General features: G+C 48.0%; 1 protein-coding gene across 6 annotated transcripts in view; it reads right to left on the bottom strand.

Moving 5' to 3' along the window:
- The window catches only part of MYOCD (myocardin), a 111,326-nt gene that overhangs the window by 14,199 nt on the left and 74,088 nt on the right, over nt 1–23,039 (bottom strand). For 5 of the 6 annotated variants that reach the window (XM_058705889.1, XM_058705891.1, XM_058705892.1 and 2 more), the window contains 5 exons: nt 22,234–22,412; nt 19,806–19,931; nt 13,936–14,180; nt 11,832–11,985; nt 1,589–2,473 (listed from right to left, as the gene is read on the bottom strand). In XM_058705889.1, the coding sequence (XP_058561872.1) occupies nt 1,589–2,473; nt 11,832–11,985; nt 13,936–14,180; nt 19,806–19,931; nt 22,234–22,412 (1,589 nt within the window). The remainder of the gene's footprint in view (nt 1–1,588; nt 2,474–11,831; nt 11,986–13,935; nt 14,181–19,805; nt 19,932–22,233; nt 22,413–23,039) is intronic. The other variant, XM_058705890.1, reaches the window with a different exon arrangement.

Raw genomic sequence — 23,039 nt, 5'->3', positions numbered from 1 at the left:
AAGGTATTCATTCTCAAAAATGATTTTTTGAGAAAAAGAAAGACAGAGCGTGAGTGGCAGAGAAAGAGAGAGACACAGAATCCAAAGCTAGCTTCAGGCTCTGAGCTGTCAGCACAGAGTGCAATGCAGGGCTCGAACCCACAGACCGTGAGATCGTGACCTGAGCCAAAGTTGGACGCTTAACCGACTGAGCCACCCAGGCGCCCCCAACTTTCCTTTTTTAAGTCTACACTTCTCATTGAGTCCAACCCCTTTGCAAAAACCTTCCTGGACCTTTCTAGCCCTTCGTGACCAACCCACTTCCCCCTGCCTTCCCCAGTGCTTTGTGCAGCGTTTAACTGCCATAAGCCCAGATCAGGCATGGTATTCTATATTGTTCTTTATCTTTTTATCATGTAATATCGTGTAACTGTTCATATCCTCGAAGAGTGCTTTGTAAACTGTGGCAAAGAAAGGAAAAGGAATTAGAGCGCATGAGGTCATGGTGAAAATTAACGACATTACTCAGACGCATGCTTGTTAACACTGGTCACCAATGTGGGTCTTCTTCCTATTTCCTTTCTCACTGATTTCAGAACTTTTGATGATGTAAGTTTCTTTCTCAGGTAGACTTCGGTAGGCTTCCCCAATAATTCGTTAGCTTCACGGACAAGGAAAGTCTCTGATGATCACCTTGGTCTAGTCTTTGAACTATTTCCTCCTGTAAGCTGTCTCTACAACTGTGTCTCATTCCGCTTTGGCCACACGGGCCTTCCTTCCGATTCTTGAACATTCCACGCATTCCCCCACCTCACGGCCCTTAGGCTTGCTGTTTTTCCTTTGCCTGTAACACCTTCACCCCAAATACTCACAAGGCTTTCTCCCTTACCTCCTTCAAAGATTTGCTCGAATGGTCCTGGACCTTTGACTTAAAGTTGCAAATCTGCAAATGTCCCACCATCCCAGCCTCCTTTTTCTCCACCTGATGTATCCTGTTCTACTATGTTGTATAGTTTACCTGTTTATTTTATTTACTGTCTGTCTTCCCACGAGAGCAGGGATTTTTGTTTGGCTAGTTCAGACCAGAGACAGACCAGAACAGGGGCTGCAACATGCTAGGTGGTCAGTAGCTATCTGCCCTATGCAAGCCAATACATGCAACGAATAGTAAGGTCTGGTAGCTCCCCCCCTTTGGCTCTCTCGATGAATTGATTTGGCCCCCGCTAAGGCTCTATGCCAAGGAATCCTGACAACGGGGGTTGTGGCAATCTGGCCCACCACCTGCGTTTGTGAATAAAGTTTTATTGGAACACAGCCACATGCACTCACTTGCAGATGTCTGAGTCCACGCAACAAGGGTCCCGTTGAGACCAACATGGCCCAGAGAAGCCAAAACACTCGTTATCTGGCCCTCCAGAAGGCAATTTTGCCAACCTCCATTTCAGAGAAGGGAGTCCGGTCCACCCTGAAGGCTTGGGGACGGTGGCAGGGTCCAGAAGTTGCTTTTGGTCAACCCTTCCCACCGAAACTTGCAAAGTCAGCTTTTTAGCCTTGCCAAGCCACGCCCCACTTCCAGAAAGCTGGGTGCACGGGGCGCAGGCGTTCTTACCTGTGCCGCGCATGCCTGGCTGCCCACAGGTGAGGAGACCCTGTGACCCTCTCCTTGCGTGCCCCCCGACGAAGAGGGAAGGAAGTAATGGCTGTTGGGGGACGGGGGCAAGCTGATGTGCTGGGGGCTTTGGACGGCCCCCAGCGGGGAGTGCTGAGGGGAGCACTGGGGGCTGAGAAACGTGGAGGGGAGGCCGTCGGGGCGGCCCGGGGCCTCGGAGGCGCAGGGAGCAGGGCCCGGTCTCTTCCCAGGTCTCGGCTGGGGCGCAAACGGACAGCTGGGGACGGCGTCCTCCTGCTTGACCGGCACGGCCAGGAAGGGGGGCGGCCTCTCGGGCCCGAGGCCCCTCTTCTGCTTCTGCAGCTGCATTCGTAACTGCTCTACGTGCCGCTGCTCCTGCTGTAGCTTCCAGGTGAGCTCGTTGATCACCTTCTGCTTCTCCACCAGCATCTTGTCCTTCTCCGAGTCCGGCGCGTCCAGCTCGGGGGCCGGGGGGCCCGCGCCCAGGCCGCCCAGTGGGCTCTCCTCGGCGCACGCGGGGGCCGGGGACGGGTGCAGGCAGAGGGACGGGGACGCGTCGTTGAAGGTGTCCGGCAGGGACCCCGCGGCTGACAGGTCGGAGGAGGCGGGCGAGATTGGGGGGCTTGAGCTGGTGCTGCCAAAGTGGTACAAGCCATTGGGTAAGGCGCTGGCGGGCGGGGAGGGCTGGTAGCCGGGCAGCGCGCTGCTGGGCGTCACGGGGAAGGTGACCGTCGTGATGTCACCGAAGCTGGGCACAGGGGTCCCCGAACAGTCCTGGAAGGGCCGCAGCCGGTCCATGAGCGCCGTCTTGGTCCCAGACACCGGCAGGCCCCGGAGGCGAAGCTGCTGTCTCAACTCGGACACCTGCAGGGAGACCAGGGCGTGGTGAGTGAGCTGTTGAGGGACAGCGACTTATTTAGTTTTAATTTCTTATTACATTAGGTTTTGTTTTGAAAAAATTTTTTAACGTTTTATTTATTTTCAAGAGAGACAGAGACAGAACGCGAGCGGGGGAGGCGGAGAGAGAGGGAGACACGGAATCTGAAGCAGGCTGCAGGCTCCGAGGCATCAGCACAGAGCCCGATGCAGGGCTGGAACTCACGAACCGTGAGATCGTGAGCTGAGCCGAAGTCGGAGGCTTAACCTTCGGAGCTACCCAGGCACCCCTTATTACATTAGCTTTAAATTAGCATCCCAGAATGCTCGAAATGCAGAGCTCACATGAACCATAGGGGTCACCTACTCTATTAGCCTCCAAGCCCCAGCCTGGTCCTTGTCCCCATTTTGTAGATGAGAAAACTGATCTCTGCCTGGGTTTGGCCATCAGCTGGCAACCCATCATCCCAAAGCAGGTGGAGACTCCTGGTCTTCCGCTCCTAGGTGAGTGCACTCTCCCTACCAGGCTCTCTCTGTCTCTAGTGCTCCAATCCGAGCACGTGCCCGAACCACTGGTCCTCAGACTACAGCACAGACACCCCGGCCCCAGCCTTGAGTTTTTGCTTCAGTGGCGCTGGGGTGGGGGTGAAGGGCTGAGAATGTGTATTTTTTTAATTAATTACTTTTTACTTTTATATTTTTAAGTTATTTATTTTGAGGTGGGGGAGGGGCAGAGAGAGAAGGAAAGAGAGACAGAATCCCAAGCAGGCTCCCAACTGCTAGCACTGAGTCCAATGGGGGCTCGAACTCACCAGCTGTGAGATCATGAGTCAAGTCAAGAGTCTGATGCTTAACCAACTAACCCACCCTCAGGCGCCCCTGCATTTTTTTTTTTTTTTTTAAGTAGGCTCCACTCCCAGTGAGGGACCCATTTCGGGGCTGGGACTCATGACCCTGAGATCAAGACCTGAGCTGAGATCAAGAGTCAGAAGCCTAACTGGCTGAGCCACATGGGTGCCCCGAGAATGTGCATTTAAAAAAAATTTTTTTTAACATTTATTTATTATTGAGAGACAGAGCGTGAACAGGGGAGGGGCGGAGAGAGAGGGAGACACAGAATCCGAAGCAGGCTCCAGGCTCCGAGCTGTAAGCACAGAGCCAGACGTGGGGCTCGAACTCACAAACTGCGAGGTCATGACCTGAGCTGAAGTTGGACACTTAACCAGCTGAGCCACCCAGGCACCCCGAGAATGTGCATTTTTAACGGGTTCCCAGGGGATGCTGATATCACTGGTCCTTGGACCAGTTTTTGAGATCCATGGTTCTACATGAACACTTTTGTCCTAATTTTAGTAACTGGCTGGATATACTGAGACAGTATGTACGGAGAAAAGAACATAGATTCAAATCCTGACCTTGCCTCTTACCAGCTCAGTGATCACTCCGTGCCTTGGTTCCCTTTCTATAAAATGGAGAGAATCATACCTTATGTGGTTTTGTGAGGCTTAAAGTGGCTGAAAATTTGTAAAGTGCTTGGAATAGTGTCTCGCAAATGGTAACTGTGGTGTAAGCGTTTGCTATTATTATTATGTGGATTCACATCTAATTATTTCATCCTTGCATTTTTTATAATGTTCATAAATTATAAACTACAGATACTTAAAAATACAGGAACTAAATTAATGATAGTGCCTGCAAATGATGGAATGTCTAAATCCCTTAAGACTGATGCTATATGTATTTGTTGACATACAATAATGAATAATTGTTTATGGTATATTATTAAGTGAAAAATAGTGTGAATTGCTGGATGAGAGAGAGAGAGAGAGAGACAGACAGACAGACAGAGTGTGAGTGGGCTAGGGGCAGAAAGAGAGGGAGACACAGAATCCGAAGCAGGCTCCAGGCTCTGAGCTGTCAGCACAGAGCCCGACGCAGGGCTTGAACCCACAAACGGTGTGATCATGACCTGAGCTGAAGTTGGACGCTTAACCAACTGAGCCACCGAGGTGCCTTTGTGTGTGTGTGCGTGTGTGTGTTTAAACTATGCTTGCAGATGAAAATATATGGCTAACGATAGCCCAAAATGTTAACAATGGTTCTCCTTATCTCTAGCCCCTAAATATTTCACATAAGATATTACTTTTGTAATTAAAACAGGAAACATTAAATATCTAAATGTTAATGCCATAAAACAGCTAGAAGACTATATAGGGAAGGGAAATACTCTTCTGATATTTTGTAGGGAAAGATCTTTTGAGCCTGAAAGCCAAGAAAGTGATCATAAAAATACTGACAGCAAAAATCAAAAACTCCAGGGCGCCTGGGTGGCTCGGTCAGTTGAGCGCCCCACTCTTGATTTCAGCTCAGGTCATGAACCCAGGGTTGTGGGATCGAGCTCCGTGTTGGGCTCTGTGTTGAGTGTGGAGCCTGCTTAAGATTCTTTCTCTTTCTCTCTCTCTCTCTCTCTCTCTCTCTCTGCCCCTCTCCTCTGCTCATGCTTTCGAATTAAAACAAACAAACAAAAACTCCTATAGGTCAAAAACACCAAAAAGAAAATGCAAACGCAGATAGCAATCTCAGACAAAAAAAATTGCAGGGCAAATAATAAAGTGTCAGTAAAGCTCAATGCACCAAATGTGCTTAATAACGCCCCCCAAATAAACCAACACCCCAAAATGGGTCATGGACATACTCCAATGCTTCACAAACAAAAGATACATTTAAAAAAAATTAATGTTTATTTATTTTTGACGGAGAAAGAGAGAGAGAAAGAAAGAGAGAGAAAACATGAGTGGGGGAGGGGCAGAGAGAGAGGGAGACACAGAATGTGAAGCAGGCTCCAGGCTCAGAGCTGCCTGCACAAGAGCCCGATGTGGGGCTCGAACTCACAGACCACGAGATCAGGACCTGAGCTGAAGTGGGACGCTCAACTGACTGAGCCACCCAGCCGCCCCATATGTTTTGAAATATTCATATGTTTTGCTTCATGAATTCCATGAACCATGGAGTCCATGGGTGGACTGAGCCACCCAGCCGCCCCATATGAAATATTCATATGTTTTGGTTCACGAATTCCACTCCCAGGTATTTAGCCTGGGGAGATAATCAGATAAATTAATAAATCTATGTGCAAATTACATTTTTAACAGAAAAAATTTGGAAGCAAGTTAAGTGCCCAACAGAGGAATATTAACTAGGTGGTAGAATGATGTGCTGCTATTAAAAATAAAAATGAGGGGCGCCTGGGTGGCTCAAGTCGGTTGAGCGTCCGACTTCAGCTCAGGTCATGATCTCGCGGTTCGTGGGTTCGAGCCCCGCGTCGAGCTCTGTGCTGACAGCTCGGAACCTGGAGCCTGCTTCGGATTCTGTGTCTCCCTCTCTCTCTGTTCCTCCCCCGCTCGCACTCTGTCTCTCTGCCTCTCGAAAGTAAATAAAGATTAAAAAAAGTAAATCAAAATTAAAATGTTAGTTGAATATTGAAAGTTATGAAAAAGGCTCATGGTAAGTTACACGAAAAAGCATGCCAGGAATTCATGCTTTTACAGAATTACTTGACCCAAAGTGGGGCTCAAACTCACGAACTATGAGATCATGACCTGAGCCAAAGCCACCCAGGCGCCCCTCAATTATCTTTTAAAATGCTCTTTACTTTTCTATACGTTGTCACGCTTCGATAGTAAATATATTACCACCTTACAATCATTTAAAAGTTATTTGAAAAGGATCACCACAACTCACACTACCACAGGCAAAAAATATACCTTCTCCTCTTCCTCTTTCTGGTATTGTTTTTATCATTTTCTTGTAGATTTGCTGGTTTGAAAAAGTGCGAAATGGCAACCCATTATTGTTTTAACTTTGAGTTCCTTAAAATTAATGAGTTCTACATTTATTTTTAGGCTCTGTTCTGGCACTGAATATTTTAAACTACATCATTAAATAATGCAGCTCATATTCTGAGATAACATGAATACTTGTTGGGTTCAGTTTACTTTATGTTTCAGAATATTAGGCTGGGTGGGCTTGGTTGGGACAAAGGTTTGTATACACCTCTTTCCTACATTCACAGGTCTTTTATTCCCTGATAACTCTTTCAACCATGTAGTATGAAAAATTTCAAACATCCACAAAAGTTGATAAAATTTTAAATGATAATGAGCCACATGTACCCATCAACCAGCTTCAACAATGATCAATTCATGTTCAGTCTGGGTTCAGTTAATCCCCAAACCATTTCCACATTTCCTGAATTATGTTGAAGCAAATCATATAATTTAATCTGTAAATATTTTGATATCTTTCTCTAAAAAATAAGTACATTACAAAAAAACACACAGATAAAAGACCATTATGAGAACTAAAATGCACAAACAATTATTTCTTAAAATCTTTCATATTTTCCCAGTTTTTAAATTTCCCATTTCTCTCTCTCTCCCTGTCTGTCTCCCATGCTCTCTGGCTCTCCAGTTTGTTAGAAACAAGATGCAAAAAAAAAATGCACATACTGTGATGTTACCATGTATAACTCTTTTTTGAAGGTATAACTATTTTGAGAGAGAGAGAGAGAGAGAGAGAGAGAGAGAGCGAGCACAGGAAGGGCAGAGGAAGAGAGAAAATCCCAAGCAGGCTCCACACCATCAGCACAGAGCCCGACGCGGGGCTCGATCCCACGAACCATGAGATCATGACCTGAGCCAAAACCAAGAGTCAGACACTTAACTGACTGAGCCACACGGGCGCCCCCATGTATAACTTTTTAATGAGAAGTCAAACTCTTTTCTCAATGCTTTCCCCCTTTTATTCCTATTCTGCAAAATGTGAATATTTTGGGAGAACATCCACCTTCGTTACCTTATCTTTCTGATTGCCTGTTTTAAGGGTCACCTTTATTAGTTCCTCTTACTTCTTCCTTTTCCAAGATATGATCACATCACCTGCTTCCTTTATTCCTCTTCTCCTTCCTTCCCTCCCACTCTTTCCATTTGCTCTCCTTTTCAGTCAGTCCTGTATTTCGAACTGACCCGCTATGCAAACAATTCCAAATATTTTTTTAATGTTTATTTATTTTTAAGAGAGAGAGAGAGCGAGAGAGCTAGAGAGAGAGAGAGCATGAGCAGGGGAGGGGCAGAGAGAGAGGGAGACACAGAATCCGAAGCAGCCTCCAGGCTCTGAGCTGTCAGCACAGAGCCCGACGCAGGGCTCAAACTCATGAACCATGAGATCATGACCTGAGCTGAAGTCAGATGCTTAACTGACTGAGCCTCGCAGGTGCCCCCCGCTTGTGTTAATGTTTAGATTCCAACATTTCTGTGCCTAGCCCGATGGCACAGTTGAGGTGAACTACGCAGTGTGTTTCTAACTGCGTGGAAACTGGCTAGACATTTCCCTTCGCTTGTCCTGGTGGTACCCGTGACTCAGTTTCCCCAAACTGAATGCACTTGCCAACATCCCTTCAGATCAGATCCCCATTCTGCCCTCCCAATTTCTGCCCCCAGTGTCACACTCCCAGGTGGCACCTCTCCCCACACACCCAGTCGTCAAGTCCAATTAAGGTTTCTCTGTCTGTCCCTCCCCTCATCTCAAATGACAATAGCAAAACCTCTGAAATCGCTCAATTAAAAACAGAACCACCCTATGATCCAGTAATCGCACTACTGAGTATTTATTCAAAAAACACAAAAACACCAGTTCAAAGGGATACATGCGCCCCTATGTTCATAGCAGCATTATTCACAATAGACAAATTATGGAAGCAGCCCAAGTGTCCAACGATAGATGAATGGATAAAGAAGAGGTGGTGTGTGTATATATACAGTGGAATATTATTCAGCTGTAAAAAAGAATGAAACTGTGCCATTTGCAATGACATGGATGGAGCCAGAGAGTACTATGCTAAGTGAAATAAGTCCATCAGAGAAAGACAAATACCATTTGATTTCACTCATATGTGGCATTAGAAAGAAACAAACAAAAACAAAGGCAAAAAAAGAGAGACAGAGAGAGAGATACAAACGAAGACACAGATTCTTAACTATAGAGAACACACTGATGGTTCCCAGCGGGGAGGAGGGGTGGGGGAAACGGGTGATGGGGATTTAGGAGTGCGCCTGTCGTGATGAGCCCTGGGTGATGTACAGAACTGCTGAATCACTATATTGTACACCTGCTACTAACACTGTATGTTAACTATACTGGAATTTAAAATAAAATAACACTAAAAAGACAAAAACGTCACTCGCTTAAGTTCAACCCCCCAGTTTTATCATTTTTACAAGCTGGTTAACTTGCATAGCATTCAGCCTGTGGGCTCTGGAAGCACAAGGCAAAGCCGTCAAATGACCACATGGAATTGGGATGGCTTCCACAGGTGAGGGAGAAAATTCACGAAGATAAAAGATTTGCACGTCCACCTATGTTCTGATGGAACTCGTGTATTTCTCCCACTATTCTCACCTGTGCTATCAGGTTCGGTATTAGGTTTATGAACAATATCTTTCTCTTATACAGAAAACCACCGTATAGCACTCACGGCACGTAAATATCAACACTATCTAGGAGGAGGAGTGATGCATTATTCATTCAGCTTCTCTGAGGTCCTGATTTGTATGTTCATATTTAAAACGTATCTTGCACAGTGGAAAGTGGAAGCAAATCTATATAGGATGGTCGACTGATAGTTTACGCCAAAAAAAAAATGGTAGCTTCTACGGTCATCATTTCCTCGTACCTGTGCTAATTACCATAACTCTAACCAGCCAATCGTTCTGAGCACGTGCACATGGAGGAAGCCATCTCTGGGGGACTCTGCCAGATGGCACATCACATCTGGACTGTGCTTTGTCTGGGGCCAAGCCAACTCCAGATCTACCTGACCCAAGATCCCATCCTAAGGTAAACTATTTTTTTATTAAAAAAAAATTTTTTTTAACGTTTATTCATTTTTGAGAGACAGAGAGAACGGAGTGTGAGCTGGGGAGGGGCAGAGAGAGAGGGAGCCAGAATCCAGAGTAGATTCCAGGCTCTGAGCTGTCAGCACAGAGCCCGATGCGGGGCTCGAATTCACCGACCATGAGATCATGACCTGAGCCGAAGTCGGACGCTCAACCGACGGAGCCACCCAGGCGCCCCTAAAGTAGACCACTTTTAAGAAAAATCATTTTTATTGTGGTTAAAGATGTACAGCATACATTTTTAGCATTTAATCACCTTTAAGTATGAAGTTCAGTTGGGGTCAGTACACTCATGCTGTTGTGCAAATATCACCACTATCCATCTCCAGAACTTTGTCCTCATCGCAAACAGAACCTATGTATCTATTAGACACCAACTCCGCATACTCCTCTCCCCAGCCCCTGGTAGTCACCATTGGACTTTCTGTCGCTATGAATTTGTCTTCTCCAGGCACCTGCTATAAAGCAGACTCATAGAAAAGTTGTCCCTTTGTGCCTGGCTTACTGCATTGAGTATATTGTTTTCTAGGTGACAGGACCTACTTTTACCTCCATGGATTTATGATGTGGGGAGTGAAGGGTAGGTGACCCACTGCTCGGCGGTGGGGGGGGGCATTGTCACAAGCTTGGCATCCTCCTCCAGGTTTATGGATGCAAAATTAAAACAATCTCAGTGAAACCTAAGCACTTTTAATTCCAACTGGAAGAGACAGAGGAGCGATTGATATCAAGTGACTGGTGTTGGCCCTTGGCAGCCATAGAATTAATTTTCTTTCATTCGAAATAATCCCAACCCTACCTCTCCCCCAGAGCAGATAATGACCAAAGGCTGAGAAGGGGGATGAGGGAGACAAACAGGGACTGAGAAAGACTGGTATGGTGAAGGCCCTGGGGACCTATAGGAATCTGATGTTTTGGGGAAAACTGATAAGGTCCTTGGGGGAGGGTAGAGAGTAACACAGGGGCAGAAACCAGGCGAACAGGTGTAACCACAGAAAATGGAGTGAGGCACTGGGGGGAGAAGGTGTGCTCACACATTACAGGAATGGAAGGCACTTCAACCACCTTCTTTAGTTCTTTTGCTAACACCGGATGGCTGAATATATATGAATATGCCCGTTCTGAGCACTGCTCTGAAACGCGCCAGGTTCAACTCAAAGCCCAAGGTCATTTGATCCTCTGTGACCTCCGTGAGGTCTGCGATTCGGAGCAAATGGCTTTCTCTCTCACACGCACAGCACTTAACAAGTTGCTGTGACATTTCAGAGCAGAGGTTCTCAGATTCGGGGATTTCACAGAACAGTACATTGTTTTCAATTATGCGGTGGACATAGGGTTACCAACATTTCACCTTGTCAACTAAGACTAATATTCTTATTTAACAATACCCCTGCTTAATACAAAGAAACAAAACTCTACTAGAAACACCCACCTTCCATCCACTACTGTCACTGCTCCCTAACAGAAAGGATCTTCAGCATTGAAAACATCGGGAGGAAATAAGTACTTGGAATAAAGATCAATCAGGTGTGTTGAACACACTTAGATTTATGAAAAGCCCTTTACGTGATTCTTACTTTTTTCATTTCACCAGAGGCTGTAAAAGTTCATCATGGAATTGACCACTGGCTTAGAGCATTCTGGAAGCTCACGTCAATCTTACAGTTCCTCTCTGTGCGAAGCTCTAAGAGCATTCTGGAAGGTCACATCAGTCTTACAGCTATTCTCTGTGCTAAGCTCTATCATGTATATAGGATTCCACTGGGTTCTCACAATAACTCATTTGTGCAAATAAGCAATCTAAGATGTAGACAAATTAGGAAAGTAGCCCGAGGTTGCACAGGTCATTGTCTCACGCTTCATGAGTTGAGCCCTGCATCGGGCTCTGTCCTGACAGCGTGGAGCCTGCTTGGGATTATCTCTCTCTCCCTCTCTCTCTCTGCCCCTCTTCCACTCATACTCTCTGTCTCTCTTTCAAAATAAATAAATACATTTTAAAAATAAAATAAAATTCTGTCACTTACTTAAGTCTCCCCCATACATTCTCCCTTTCACTAGTTTACTCAAGAAATCAGTTGGTAAAAATGGTGTTAAAAATCTACTGATGTATTTGTTGGGGTGCCTGGCTGGCTCAGTCGGTGAAACATGAGACTCTTGATCTCGGGGTTGTGAGTTTGAACCCCACGTTTGGTGCAGAGATTAATAATAAAAGCTTAAAAATTCTGTTGTATTTGTTGAGAGAGAGAGAAAGAAAAAGAGAGAAAAAGAAAGAAAGAGAGAAAAAGAAAGAGAAAGAGAGAGAGAGAAAGAAAAGAAAAGAAAAGAAAAGAAAAGAAAAGAAAAGAAAAGAAAAGAAAAGAAAAGAAAAGAAAAAATCACACCAAATCCTCTACCTTCAGATCATCTAGGTTTGATGGGAGGGGGCCTGGTTTGAGAGAAGAGACACCAGTTTGTCCAGAAAAGCTGTTTTTGACAGGAGACAAAGGGGTATTGCTCAGTGGTGCTGAAGTGGAGTTTGGATTTCTGACCATCTGTTCGTTTGGTTCCCTGAAAAGCAAACAACAAAAAAGGGCCCTTAAAACATGGCCAGATACACATATGGGGGTGTGATACTGTGATGTACAATAAGAAATTACATATTTGGCCCTCTACCCTCTTTCTGGCACAGAGCTCCTAAAATCCTTAGAATTTCTAAGTGAGAAGAGCCCCAAAGGTGCCACTTGTTATGTTAAGGAGGCGACTTTGTGAAAGCCCCTAGGTCACCGAAGGGTGGGGGCCGATTGCCTGAGAACCAACCCTATGATTTGTGGTTGGAATTTTAGTCCCACCCCCTGAACTCTGAGGAGACAAGACGGGGGCTCAAGGTCAAGCCATTCACCAATGGCCAATGATTTAATCAGTCATGCCTGTAATGAAGACTCTATAAAACCTAAAAGAATGGAGTTCAGAGAGCATCCAGGTTGGTGAACACGTGGAGAACAAGGGGGAGTGGAAGGGGCAGGAAGTTCCTCACCCTTTCCCACATCCCTTGCCTTAGGCATCTCTTCATTCTGGCTGCTTCCGAGTTGTATCCTTTTACAATAAGCCAATGATCTAGTAAATAAGGTGTTTCTCTGATTTCTGTGAGCCACTCCAGCAAATTAATCGAACCCAAGGAGGAAGTCATGGAAGCCTCTGACCTATAGCCGGGTCAACCAGAAGCCCAACTTCTAGACTTGCAATTGGTATCTGAAACGGGGGGAGGAGGCTGGGAAGTCTTGTAGAACTGAGCCCTTAACCTGTGGGATCTGATGCCATCTCTAGGCAGACAGTGCCAGAATTGAGTGGAACGGTAGGGCACCCGGCGGGGGCTTGGCAATGTGGGGAAAGCCTCCCCAGCACATTGGAACTGGGTGGCCGGAACCCTGATTGGGCAACTTGCATTGAGATCAGGTCACAAGCTAATTGCCGGCAAGGATGGGGCAACTAATAAATCGGCAGAAGAGGCTGGGTGAGGAAGACAAGAGTACAGGCTCCATGACACGTGGCAAGTGAGCTCCAGCTGAGTTCTGGGGAGACAGGAGGGAGTGGTAGAGATTTTGGCCGAGGGGAGAGGACGTGTCCACCTATGGTTGAGCAGGTTCACTGTCCCGTGGGGGCACCATCACGCCTTGTAAAGCATGACTGTATTCAACACTCAGCATCATTGCCAACCTGATCGGACGCCGAACAGAGACAGGTGAGGGAACCTATATCCCACCTGTAGAGTTGAAAGGGATGCCCATTTAAACAGTGACCCACAGTGAGGTCACACGCCCCCATCAGGGTCCAGGAGTCAATCTTTGGGGGCTGTCACTGAGTCACTCAGCGCTGTTGCTTCCTAAAGCATAAGGGCTGAGTGAATTCAACCAACCGTTCTTATGCGGGCACCTGGGTGGCTCAGTCTCTTAAGCGTCGACTCAGTTTTGGCTCAGGTCACAATCTCGTGATCGTCAGTTCGAGCCCCATGTCGGGCTCTGCGCTGACAGCATGGAGCCTGCTTGGGATCCTCTCTCTCTCTCTCTCTCTCTCTCTCTCTCTCTCTCTCTCTCTCTCTTCTCTCTCTCTCTCTCTCTGTCTCTCTCTTTCCTCTCTGCCCCTCCCCTGCTCTCTCTTTCTTAAAAATAAATGGATAAACTTAAAAAAAAATCAATTATTAAAAAAAAACAAAACCATTCTCGCATGGTTTCTCCTCTCTGTTTCACCATTTAGTCTGAGAGTGCTAATCCCTTCTCTTGTCCCGGTTCCCTTCACCTGGGCACTGATTTCTTTGCTTCCTCCCAGCCTCAGGTTCCTAAAGACATGGGCACAGGTTCTCCACGGAGTCCCATTCTACACCCACCTGACGAGGACCCGGTATGATCCGGGACTCACGGGGCATCCCGGTGCCCGCCCGGCAGGTGCCTCAGACACGCACAAGCCCTCGCCGGCTGACCTCTGCCCATCGCCGCCACCCCCCGCCAGGCTCTCCCGACTTACTTGAGCTGAGCTTGGTGAATCCCAGGGTAGCTGAGCCGGTGCTGTTCCTGCTGGCTGAGGATTTGGAGCTGTAGAAACAGCTGTTGCTGCTGGAGCAGCCGTGCGTAGGCCGAGTCCATGGGCGGAGGTGACTTCTCGGCCTTCTGGTCTGGGGGGATGTACTGGTGATATTTGAGCTTCTTCACCTTGGGCTTGGGGTCCTTAGGCTTTTTGTGGCGGTTCTTACTGTCGCTCAAGGACTTGGACTGCAGAGGGGGGTGGAGAAACGGCACGTGCTTTAGGGGGTGGGGGTGGCTTGACGTCATGGGTGGATCACGAAGGGGGTCTGTTTGATGGGCTTCCTCGGATCCCACAAATACAACACAGCAGAAGCACCATGCACAGAGATCCTGGGGCATTAAGGTGTCTATCCAACAGAACTACGACAGGTGCATCACTCTAGAAGGAGGGTCATGAATCTTGGAAGGGGTTCCAGGAGCATTTCCTTCCCAGCACAGAGGAAGATGTAAGTAAGCCTATGTTTTGGTGAGGAGGCTTCCCTAATCTAAAACCAACAGGTGGTCTAAGAAAGGATACGATCTCGGGGCGCCTGGGTGGCTCAGTCAGTTAAGCGCCCGACTTTGGCTCAGGTCAGAATCTCACGTTTTGTGGGTTCGAGCCCCACGTCGGGCTCTGTGCTGACAGCTCAGAGCCTGGAGCCTGCTTCGGATTCTCTGTCCCTTCTCTCTCTGCCCCTTCCCAGCTCGTGCTCTCGTCTCTCTCTCAAAATCAAATTTAGAAAAACTTAATAAAAGAAAGAAAGGATACGATCTCATCTTGAGATGGAGTCATAAGAAAGTTCCTTCAAATGTGTACCCGAAATCACGTTTAGTAAAGTGCCTCAGTAAATTGACTTATGAATCACATCACTTTGGGGGCTCCTGGGTGGGTCTGACTTGGCTCAGGTTATGATCTCAAGGTTCATGATTTTGAGCCCTGCATTGGATCCTCTTTCTCCTTCTCTCTCTCTGCCCCTCCCCTGCTGGTTCTCTCTCTCTCTCTCTCTCTCTCTCTCTCTCTCTCTCTCTCTCGATAAATATATAAACTTAATAGAAAAGTAACATCATCCTGGATGAAATTAAACCTGTCCTCAAAAATCCACAATGTGGATTTTTGCTGCTTTGGGTGAAAAAGTAAGATAGAGTCCCCTTTCCACCAATACTTTCCCCAAATACTGATATAAGGCCAGGAAGTGACACCTTCTGGAATAATGATTCTTGACTTACCGTGAGAAGGGTTAACCACCCACAGGGGCCCTTCTAGAAGCTACCCATCGCAGCACATGACTCAGACACACCAAAATGAGTTAAAGCTACAGGCTAGGAAGCTACGACAAATTTCTGAATTTGGTACAATTACTTTGCCACATCTCTGTTACTTTCCCCTGGAAGTTGGGGAAAATGTTCTTCGTTTTCCTCTCAGGGACCGATGCAAGGACGCTGAAAGATACCAGTGAAATAGTAACAGGTCTCAAAAGGACACTGTGATTATGCCTATAACCTGCAAAAGGTAGTCCGTACAGTGATCAGCTGAAAAAAAAAATCTTAATTTTCAAGCCCTGACTTTATTACAGAAGATTGAAACGGAGAACAGGGAAGTCACGATAAAAGCATCCTGAGGCTTTGGGCAAACTGTGCAGGGGAAGTGTAGTACCAGCGGTGTCCAGAAGAGGGGGCTCCCAAATAGCCGGCAGGCAGGTTCCCACTGGGCAGTGTCCCCATTTTAACCACAAAGCACACATCTGAAAGTGACCCATCGGAAGGAGCCTACAACTTGCAAGTCTCTGAGGCCACACGTCCCACCACCGAAGCCCCTTTGGTGTTTTCTCAAGGCGGCTTCTTCTCTCGGAAAGTCATAGCTAGTGAGAACAAGCATTCCCCTGTGCTGCGTGGCGCCATTTCTCCTTAATCGATTAGCATTCTAATTAACTAATCAATCAGTCTTCTGCACTGGGAGAATTTCTGCAGGGCTCCTGCAATCAGCTGGGCCCTGCTTTGCTCCAGCCCGGCTTCTGTTCCCACCTCGACCTGGGACTCTGCAAGCCTGGTCTTGCCGGTAAGTCAGGGGTGGGGAACTTTTTCTCCAGGCCACTGTCATACAGGGACTCGGAACATTCTGGAAGTTACTCAAATTGGACCATTTTCTCTGGAGAGTGGAGGGGAAAGGCTATTGTCCTCACAGAACTCTGACTCCATGGAACTGTATAGTTTCATACTTTTTGGAAGCCAGAACATCCTGAGGTCGTAAGTTCATTTTTTTTTCTTTCTTTTTTTTTTTGGTTCTAGGTAGAAAACAGAAAACGAACCATTGGCCAATGGGAGGGGAGCATATCTTTCTAAAGCAGAGGTGGATATAAAACCCAGGGAATGGTCTGGCCCGTGGCTCAAGAGTACGTGACTTTTTTTGCAAGAAGGCATTCTTTTTTTTTTTTTTTTAAGTTTACTTATTTATTTTGAGAGAGAGAGAGAGAGAGAGGGCCCCAGGGAGGGGCAGAGAGAGGGGGATGGAGAGAGAGGATCCCAAGCAGGCTCCACACTAGCGGTACAGAGCACAATGTGGGGCTCGAACTCACCAACCATGAGCTCATGACCAAATCAAGAGTCGGATGCTCAACCGACTGAGCCACCCAGGTGCCCCTGCAAGAAGGCATCCTGAGGGAAACCTGCTCACGCACTGGGCCTGTCCCACAACGAACCACCCCCGCGACAATCAGTTTGCGGGTCCTGCCCTGCGAGACGAAGCCCAAACCCCCACCTGCCCAAGACAGTTCACTGAACTGCTGGACCCCTCCCCACCCCAAAGCTTACCGGGCTCCCCTGCCTTTGCCTGGCAATTTCCTGCTGTCTGCAACTCCATCCTGCACCTGCTTAACTAAGTTCTGCCCATTCTCCCCGGGGGGCTCACACCCCGGCTCACCTGGGAAGCCTGTCCCAGCTCACAGTGCTCTCTCTCACCTGCAGGTGTCAGGCAGCATTTTGAGGCAGTCTGATAATGGTCGCACCACGGCATACCCTGCCCCGGGGGTGGGGGAGACTGAAGTCCTGCTTCCTACACTGCTGGCCCTGATGGGGGCGCTGGCCACCCAAGAAACATGAACCTCTTCTTTGTATTGTGGTAAAACACAAGTAACCTACAAATCGCCCCAGTAACTACCACAATTCACAAGTATACGATTCACAGTGTTGTGTGAAGGTCGTCACTATATAGTTCCAGAACATTTTCATCACCCCCAGGAGACCCCATACCCACTAAGCAGTCACTCCCCATTTTCTCCTTGGTGCGGTCCCCAGAAACCACTCGTCTGTTTTCTGTCTGCCTGGATTTGCCTATTCAGGATATTTCATATACCGGGGAGGTGCCTGGGGGGGTTCAGTTGGTTAAGCATCTTGACTCTTGATTTCAGCTCAGGTCATGATCTCATGGTTTGTGGGATCGAGCCCTGTGTTGGGCTCTGTACTGACAGTGTGGAGCCTGCTTGGGATTCTCTCTCTGTCCCACTCTGCTCTCTCTCTCTCTCTCTCTGCCCCTCCCACACTCTCGCATTCTCTCTCAAAGTAAATAAACATTAAAAAAAAAACCACCCAGAATCATACAGTATGTGGCCTTTTGTGTCTGGCTTCTTTCACTTAAGCATCATATTTTCAGGACTTCATCCCTCTGGATATACCACAAGCTTATCCATCCTTCAGCTCATGGACATTTGACTTCATTCCGACTCTTGAATATTGTGAATAGTGCTGCCATGAATATTCATGTACAAGATTTTGCTGGGACACCCATTTTCCATTTTTTTGGACATACACCCAAGGAGAGGGATTTCTGGGTCATAGGGCAATTCAACGTTTAATTTTCTGAGGAACCACCAAGCTATTTTCCACAGTGGATGCACCATTTTACGTTGCCACCAGCCATGTGTGAGAGCTCTCCAATATCCTCATCCTCATCAACACTTGTTATTTACTGTTTTTTCACTAGAACCATTTTGGTGGGCATGAAGTGGTATTTTGTTGTGAATTTGAGTTTCATTTCCCTGATGGCCAATGACACTCGACACCTTTCCAGGTGCTTATTGGCAATTCCTTTCTTTTCTTAAAAAAATTTTTTTTTCCAGTTTATTTGAGGGAGAGAGAGAGTACACACGAGCGCGGTACGGGCAAAGAGAGAGGGAGAGACAGAATCACAAGCAGGCTCTGCTCTCTCAGCACAGAGCCTGATGTGGGGCTCGAACCCATGAACCTTGAGATCATGACCCTAGCTGAAATCAAGAGTCAGACGCTTAACTGACTGAGACAGCCCAGGCACCCTGGCAATTTCCTTATCTTTGGAGAAATGTCTACTCAAGTCCCTTATGGTACGTGTTTCTTATCTGCTCAAAACACTATGTGGGTTAGTGGTGGCTGTGACCCAATTAGACTACAGGCTTCTTGAGAACAGGAATCCTATTTTTTTCATCTCTGATATATATCTTCAAGGAGCCTGCATTGAGAACACCTTTCCCTTACATAGGGCTGTACGGTTTTCAGGGAATTCTGGTACATTCTCTCAGTGGCCTCCAATGGACCTTACAAAGCCAATAGGGCACAGATGTCTTCCCCCCAGCTTGCCCGCTTCCTTCTTGGAGGAGCCCTCTAGCATCTTCCTAAGGTAGAGATAATGAATGTCGAACAACTGAGAATTCACAGGCACTGACCAACCCAGCAGGGATGTTGGCTCTTACATACACAACCAGTCCCATCGGATCTGCTGCCCGTCAATCCTGCCCTTCACTGAAATCGACCTGTCCTCCCTCTGGGCAACCGTCACATTTCCTTAGTACAGTGAGGCTGAAGGCAGTGCTAATCTCACCTATGCAACACTTAACTACGCTGGTAGAAATAGTAATAAAATTTCTCCTTGTGCACAATGGTATAGATAATGTGAACCACCTCCTTCCTCCACCTGCAATGAGCAAAACCTATCAACGGCCCTGTAATTTCAAAGGCTGTTGATCTGAGTGAATTGCCAGTAAGATTTCAGCTACGTAGGGAGTGGGTTTCTAGCGAGGTTTAGGGAGATTTACAGGGAAGCGGAAATGCCTGCCGTCCACTTGGAACACGAGAACCTCTTTTGTGTATATGCGGTAGAAGGGACCCGGGGCTGTTACTTTAAATGCTGATTCTTATGCTCTTTTAACAAATATTTCATAAGAGACATCTCCGCTCTCATTAAGTGGTGACCCTAGAGAAGCTATTTGGGATAAAATATGATTAGCGACAAAACCCAGTGATCGTTAGCAGGCAGTTAATTGGAAAGGGGAGAGAGCCTTCTGTGAACCATTAGCTATAATGGGAAGATTTAACCGAGAATCTGCTATAATGCTTATAGTTATTAGTCTACTGTGAAGGCGACCTCGCCCTTTATCTTTCTCTCCAAAGGGAGACTGGCTTAGGTGATTTGAGCCTTACGTTACGTAAGCCCTCAGACCTGCTTCCCCTGCATAAAACCCAACTCCCCTCTGTCTGATGGCATGTATAAACCTTGTGTGCCTTTCGACCTGCTGTGGCTATCTCGAGGCTGGCCTGATGAAGTCTTTTAAGTCAGGCCCATGCTGGCTGACCTGTGACCCCAAACAACCGCGAGCTCACAGCTCACAGGTTTCTCCTCTACACGGAAGACCCGTGCTGCGTTTGCACAGCGAACCGACTCTTGGTCCATGCACGTGGAGGGCCCCTTTCTCCTCTCCTGACTCGCGATGTTCCCGGTGGACTGAGCCTACACAGGGGTCCCTGTGACTCCCCCCATGTTGCCACACTAAACTCAGAGAGCTCTGCCCCCTGCTGGCCCATCCCTACCTTCACAGCAGTGTGCCCAGCACTGGAGGGGCCCAGAGTCCCAAGCCCTTGCTTGCCCGCGTCTGACTGGTTGCTGAGCTGTGAGGCTGAGTCATTCTTGTCATTTTCCGAGCCAGAAGAATGATCCTAAAATCCAAATTTTAGCAATATTAGGATGCAGGAGGAAAAAATGTAGAAATAAAGTAGAGGGGCCATGATATCATGATTTTATATATATATATATATGATTTGTCAACCAACTGAGATCACTGTTGAGAGATAAGGGGGTCATCGAAAATAATTCTTCCAGAAAACAGGTATAGAAATGGCCTGTTCTAGGCCAACCCAAAACTCAGACGGCTGGTCAGCCCTGTGAGAGTTCCACCTGTGACAAGGTCTACCTGTTGGACTTGATAACGGGACTGAAGAAAAAAGGAGGAGGGAGAAGTGGGTGTGGGCATTTCGGCAGAAAGTAGGACCCAAAAAATGATAAAAAGGGGGTTTAGCGGATGGGAGGGAAAACGTGTGTGCGTGCGTGTGTGTGTGTTTCTGGGTGTACGTGTTTGTGTGCATATGTCTGCGTGTACACATTTGTGTGTTTATCTGTGTGTGCTGTGTGTGCGTTTTTGTGGGTCTGTATATACGTGTGTGTCTGTCCATATATGTCTATGCGTGTGTAGATGTGTGTGCATACATGCATAGGTATGTGCATGCATATATGTGTATGTGTAAATATGTATGCATGTGTCTGCATGTCTGTGTGTATATGTGTTTATGTACATTGATGTGTATGTATGTAAAGAAAGTGTGTGTATATGTGTGTGGTGTCTGTGTGTTTACGTATAGTTCCTTATGAGCACACGTGTATATGTAGGTATGTGTATATATATGTGTGTGTGTCGGGGGGGGGTGTGCGTGTAGTGTCACGAACAACCTTTCTGAGAGACGTGTTCCAGGATGCTGAGAACTTGGAAAAAAGAGTGATCATCTTCTGTCCCTCTCCTGCCACCCGATGCTGTGACAGAAAGGGACAGGGTACCGCTCACGACCTCCCCCTGCAGCCTCCCCATCCTTTCCTGAGCCCCGGCGCCCGAGAAACCTCTGCAGAATCCTTTCCTCTGGAGCCTCAGTGTCCTCCTCTGCTCAGCGGGGCCGCTGGGTACGATCACAGAGTGATTTCTGCACCCGGCCCGGCATCACCTCCCCCGGCTCGTCCTCTTCGAACTGGGTGAAGCGGAAAAGAACTCGTCTTCTCCTCAGACCGTTCTTAAGTCAGAAGCTGAGGAATTTACCATCGGAACCACAGCCACGAGCGATCCAAACTGCTGTCTGCTGTTGTTGAAGCCGGGCGGCAAAGCCCGGCCGCCGCGCGCAGGGGAAAGGAACGCGCGTTGCTTACAAACCCACGCGGGACACACGCCTGGGTGTTTCGGCTCTCCTTGTTATCTTTCTCCCATTTCTCCTCGGCAGGTGCCAGCTTTGCTTGCTTCACCGCGTGAAGAAGGGCATGATGATGACCAGCGAGTAACACGGGTTCCGGAACAGTGTGTGTGTGTGTGTGTGTGTGTGTGTGTGTGTGTGTCCACACACATCTCCTCTTTGGGTCTGCGTGAATACCATCATGCTAGGCTGAGGGCAGCCCCCATCCAGCCTCTGTGCGGCTTCTAGAAGTAAAAGCTCCAGGGGGGTTGGGAATCTGCAGCGTCTGGAGACCACGCAGGGGCTCGGCCTCACAGAGCCTGGGTCCCCCCTCCATCAGAAGGCACATGGACGCTACCCGCCTGGAGGACAGTGGGGCATCTCAAAGGAAACGCTTGGGAAGTGCCTAGGGCTAGCTGCTGTTAATTATTTTTCTTAGAAATGTGCTTTTGAACAGTATTTGCAACATACATGCCTCACGGCCTGTGTGTTTGTGGATTGGTCCAGAAAGGGTGGGGGGGACTGCTGTTCTCGGGCTGGGCTGGACGTGGTGTGGCAGGCAGAAACCCGCTAACCATAGAGGCACCTCGGGGGGGCCCCCTGCTTTGCAGCCTGTCGGCACTTCCTGGTCTCCCCTCCCCCCGGACCATGCAGAGAATATACTCAGGGAAGTCCGTGGGGTTTGAAGCCAGAAGCCTGCGCTGGCACATTCTATGCAGGAGATGACTAGTGAGTCACCTGATGGCAGAGAGCCTCTTAGCCTCGCGCGTAAGTTTGGGAGATAGTAGGCATCTACTTGGCGGAGTAGCCAAGTAACCCAAAGGGTACAGCCCCGAGAGGCTCCTCGTTCGGTGTTTTCTGGAGGCTTTGCCGCCCCCCCCCCCCCGATCCCCAGAACCGGATCGGGTAAGAAGAGGCACCCATCTGAAGCGCCATCCAGGAACGTACCGGGGTCTCTATGCGAAACCAAAGGTGGCAGTGTGCCTTGAGGACCACAAAGACACGACGGGCTGAGGTGCGGTTTATTTACCTGGACTGCCCCCAGAGCAGGACCTGCTAACGGGGTCTCCGAAGCTTTGCTGTCCGCTGGGGATCCTGCTGAGCCCTGGGGGTCTTCGCTTCGAGTCTGGTCTGGAGAAAGCCCATCACTGCTGCTGTCCTCCTCGAAGGCAAAGGCATCTGCAGATTTGGAGAGACTCACCTGGTTACCTGATGGGGTGAAATCCAAGAAGGGGGTCAGAGGCTGAGACGCTGACCACAGGGCTTTCGGGAAACACTTCAACTTGTCGTCCCTGTCAGGGGCACGAATCTATCTCCTTTGCTCTGTTTCTAGTTCAAGGTAAGAGTGAAGACAGGTTTTCAATGATGTGGTTTCTCATGTGTTTACTCCAAATGGGGACCTGCATTTATAAATGTGACGCGTCTGGAGGGAAGGATGTGTGACGTATGCACATTTAAAACAATGTTTTTATTTATTTATTTTTGTGAGAGAGCACACACAGGGGAGGGACAGGGAGAGAGAGAGAGAGCGCGTGCGAGAGAGCAGGGTGCACGCTCAGTGAGGAGCCTGACGCGGGGCTCGATCCCATGGCCCTGGCATCACGACCTGAGCCGAAATCAAGAGTTGGACGCTCGAAAGCTGGGCCACCCAGGCGCCCCGCATGCAGTTTTCTACCTGAAACCCATAGCTTTTTGAAACGAAATCAGGGAAGATGATGGAAAGAAAGAGACTACTGGATACAGAATGAGGCCAAAGGAGAACGTAGTGTGGGAGAATGCCCATGGCCCTCAGGTTTTAGAACAGGATATGCTGGGGCCGCTCCCAAGTTTAAATTC

The sequence above is a fragment of the Neofelis nebulosa genome, chromosome 16 (assembly GCF_028018385.1).
Source record: "Neofelis nebulosa isolate mNeoNeb1 chromosome 16, mNeoNeb1.pri, whole genome shotgun sequence".
In the NCBI taxonomy this organism is placed as follows: domain Eukaryota; kingdom Metazoa; phylum Chordata; class Mammalia; order Carnivora; family Felidae; genus Neofelis; species Neofelis nebulosa.
The sequence above is the reverse complement of the archived record's forward strand: the minus strand, read 5'-3'. Positions and strand labels throughout refer to the sequence as shown.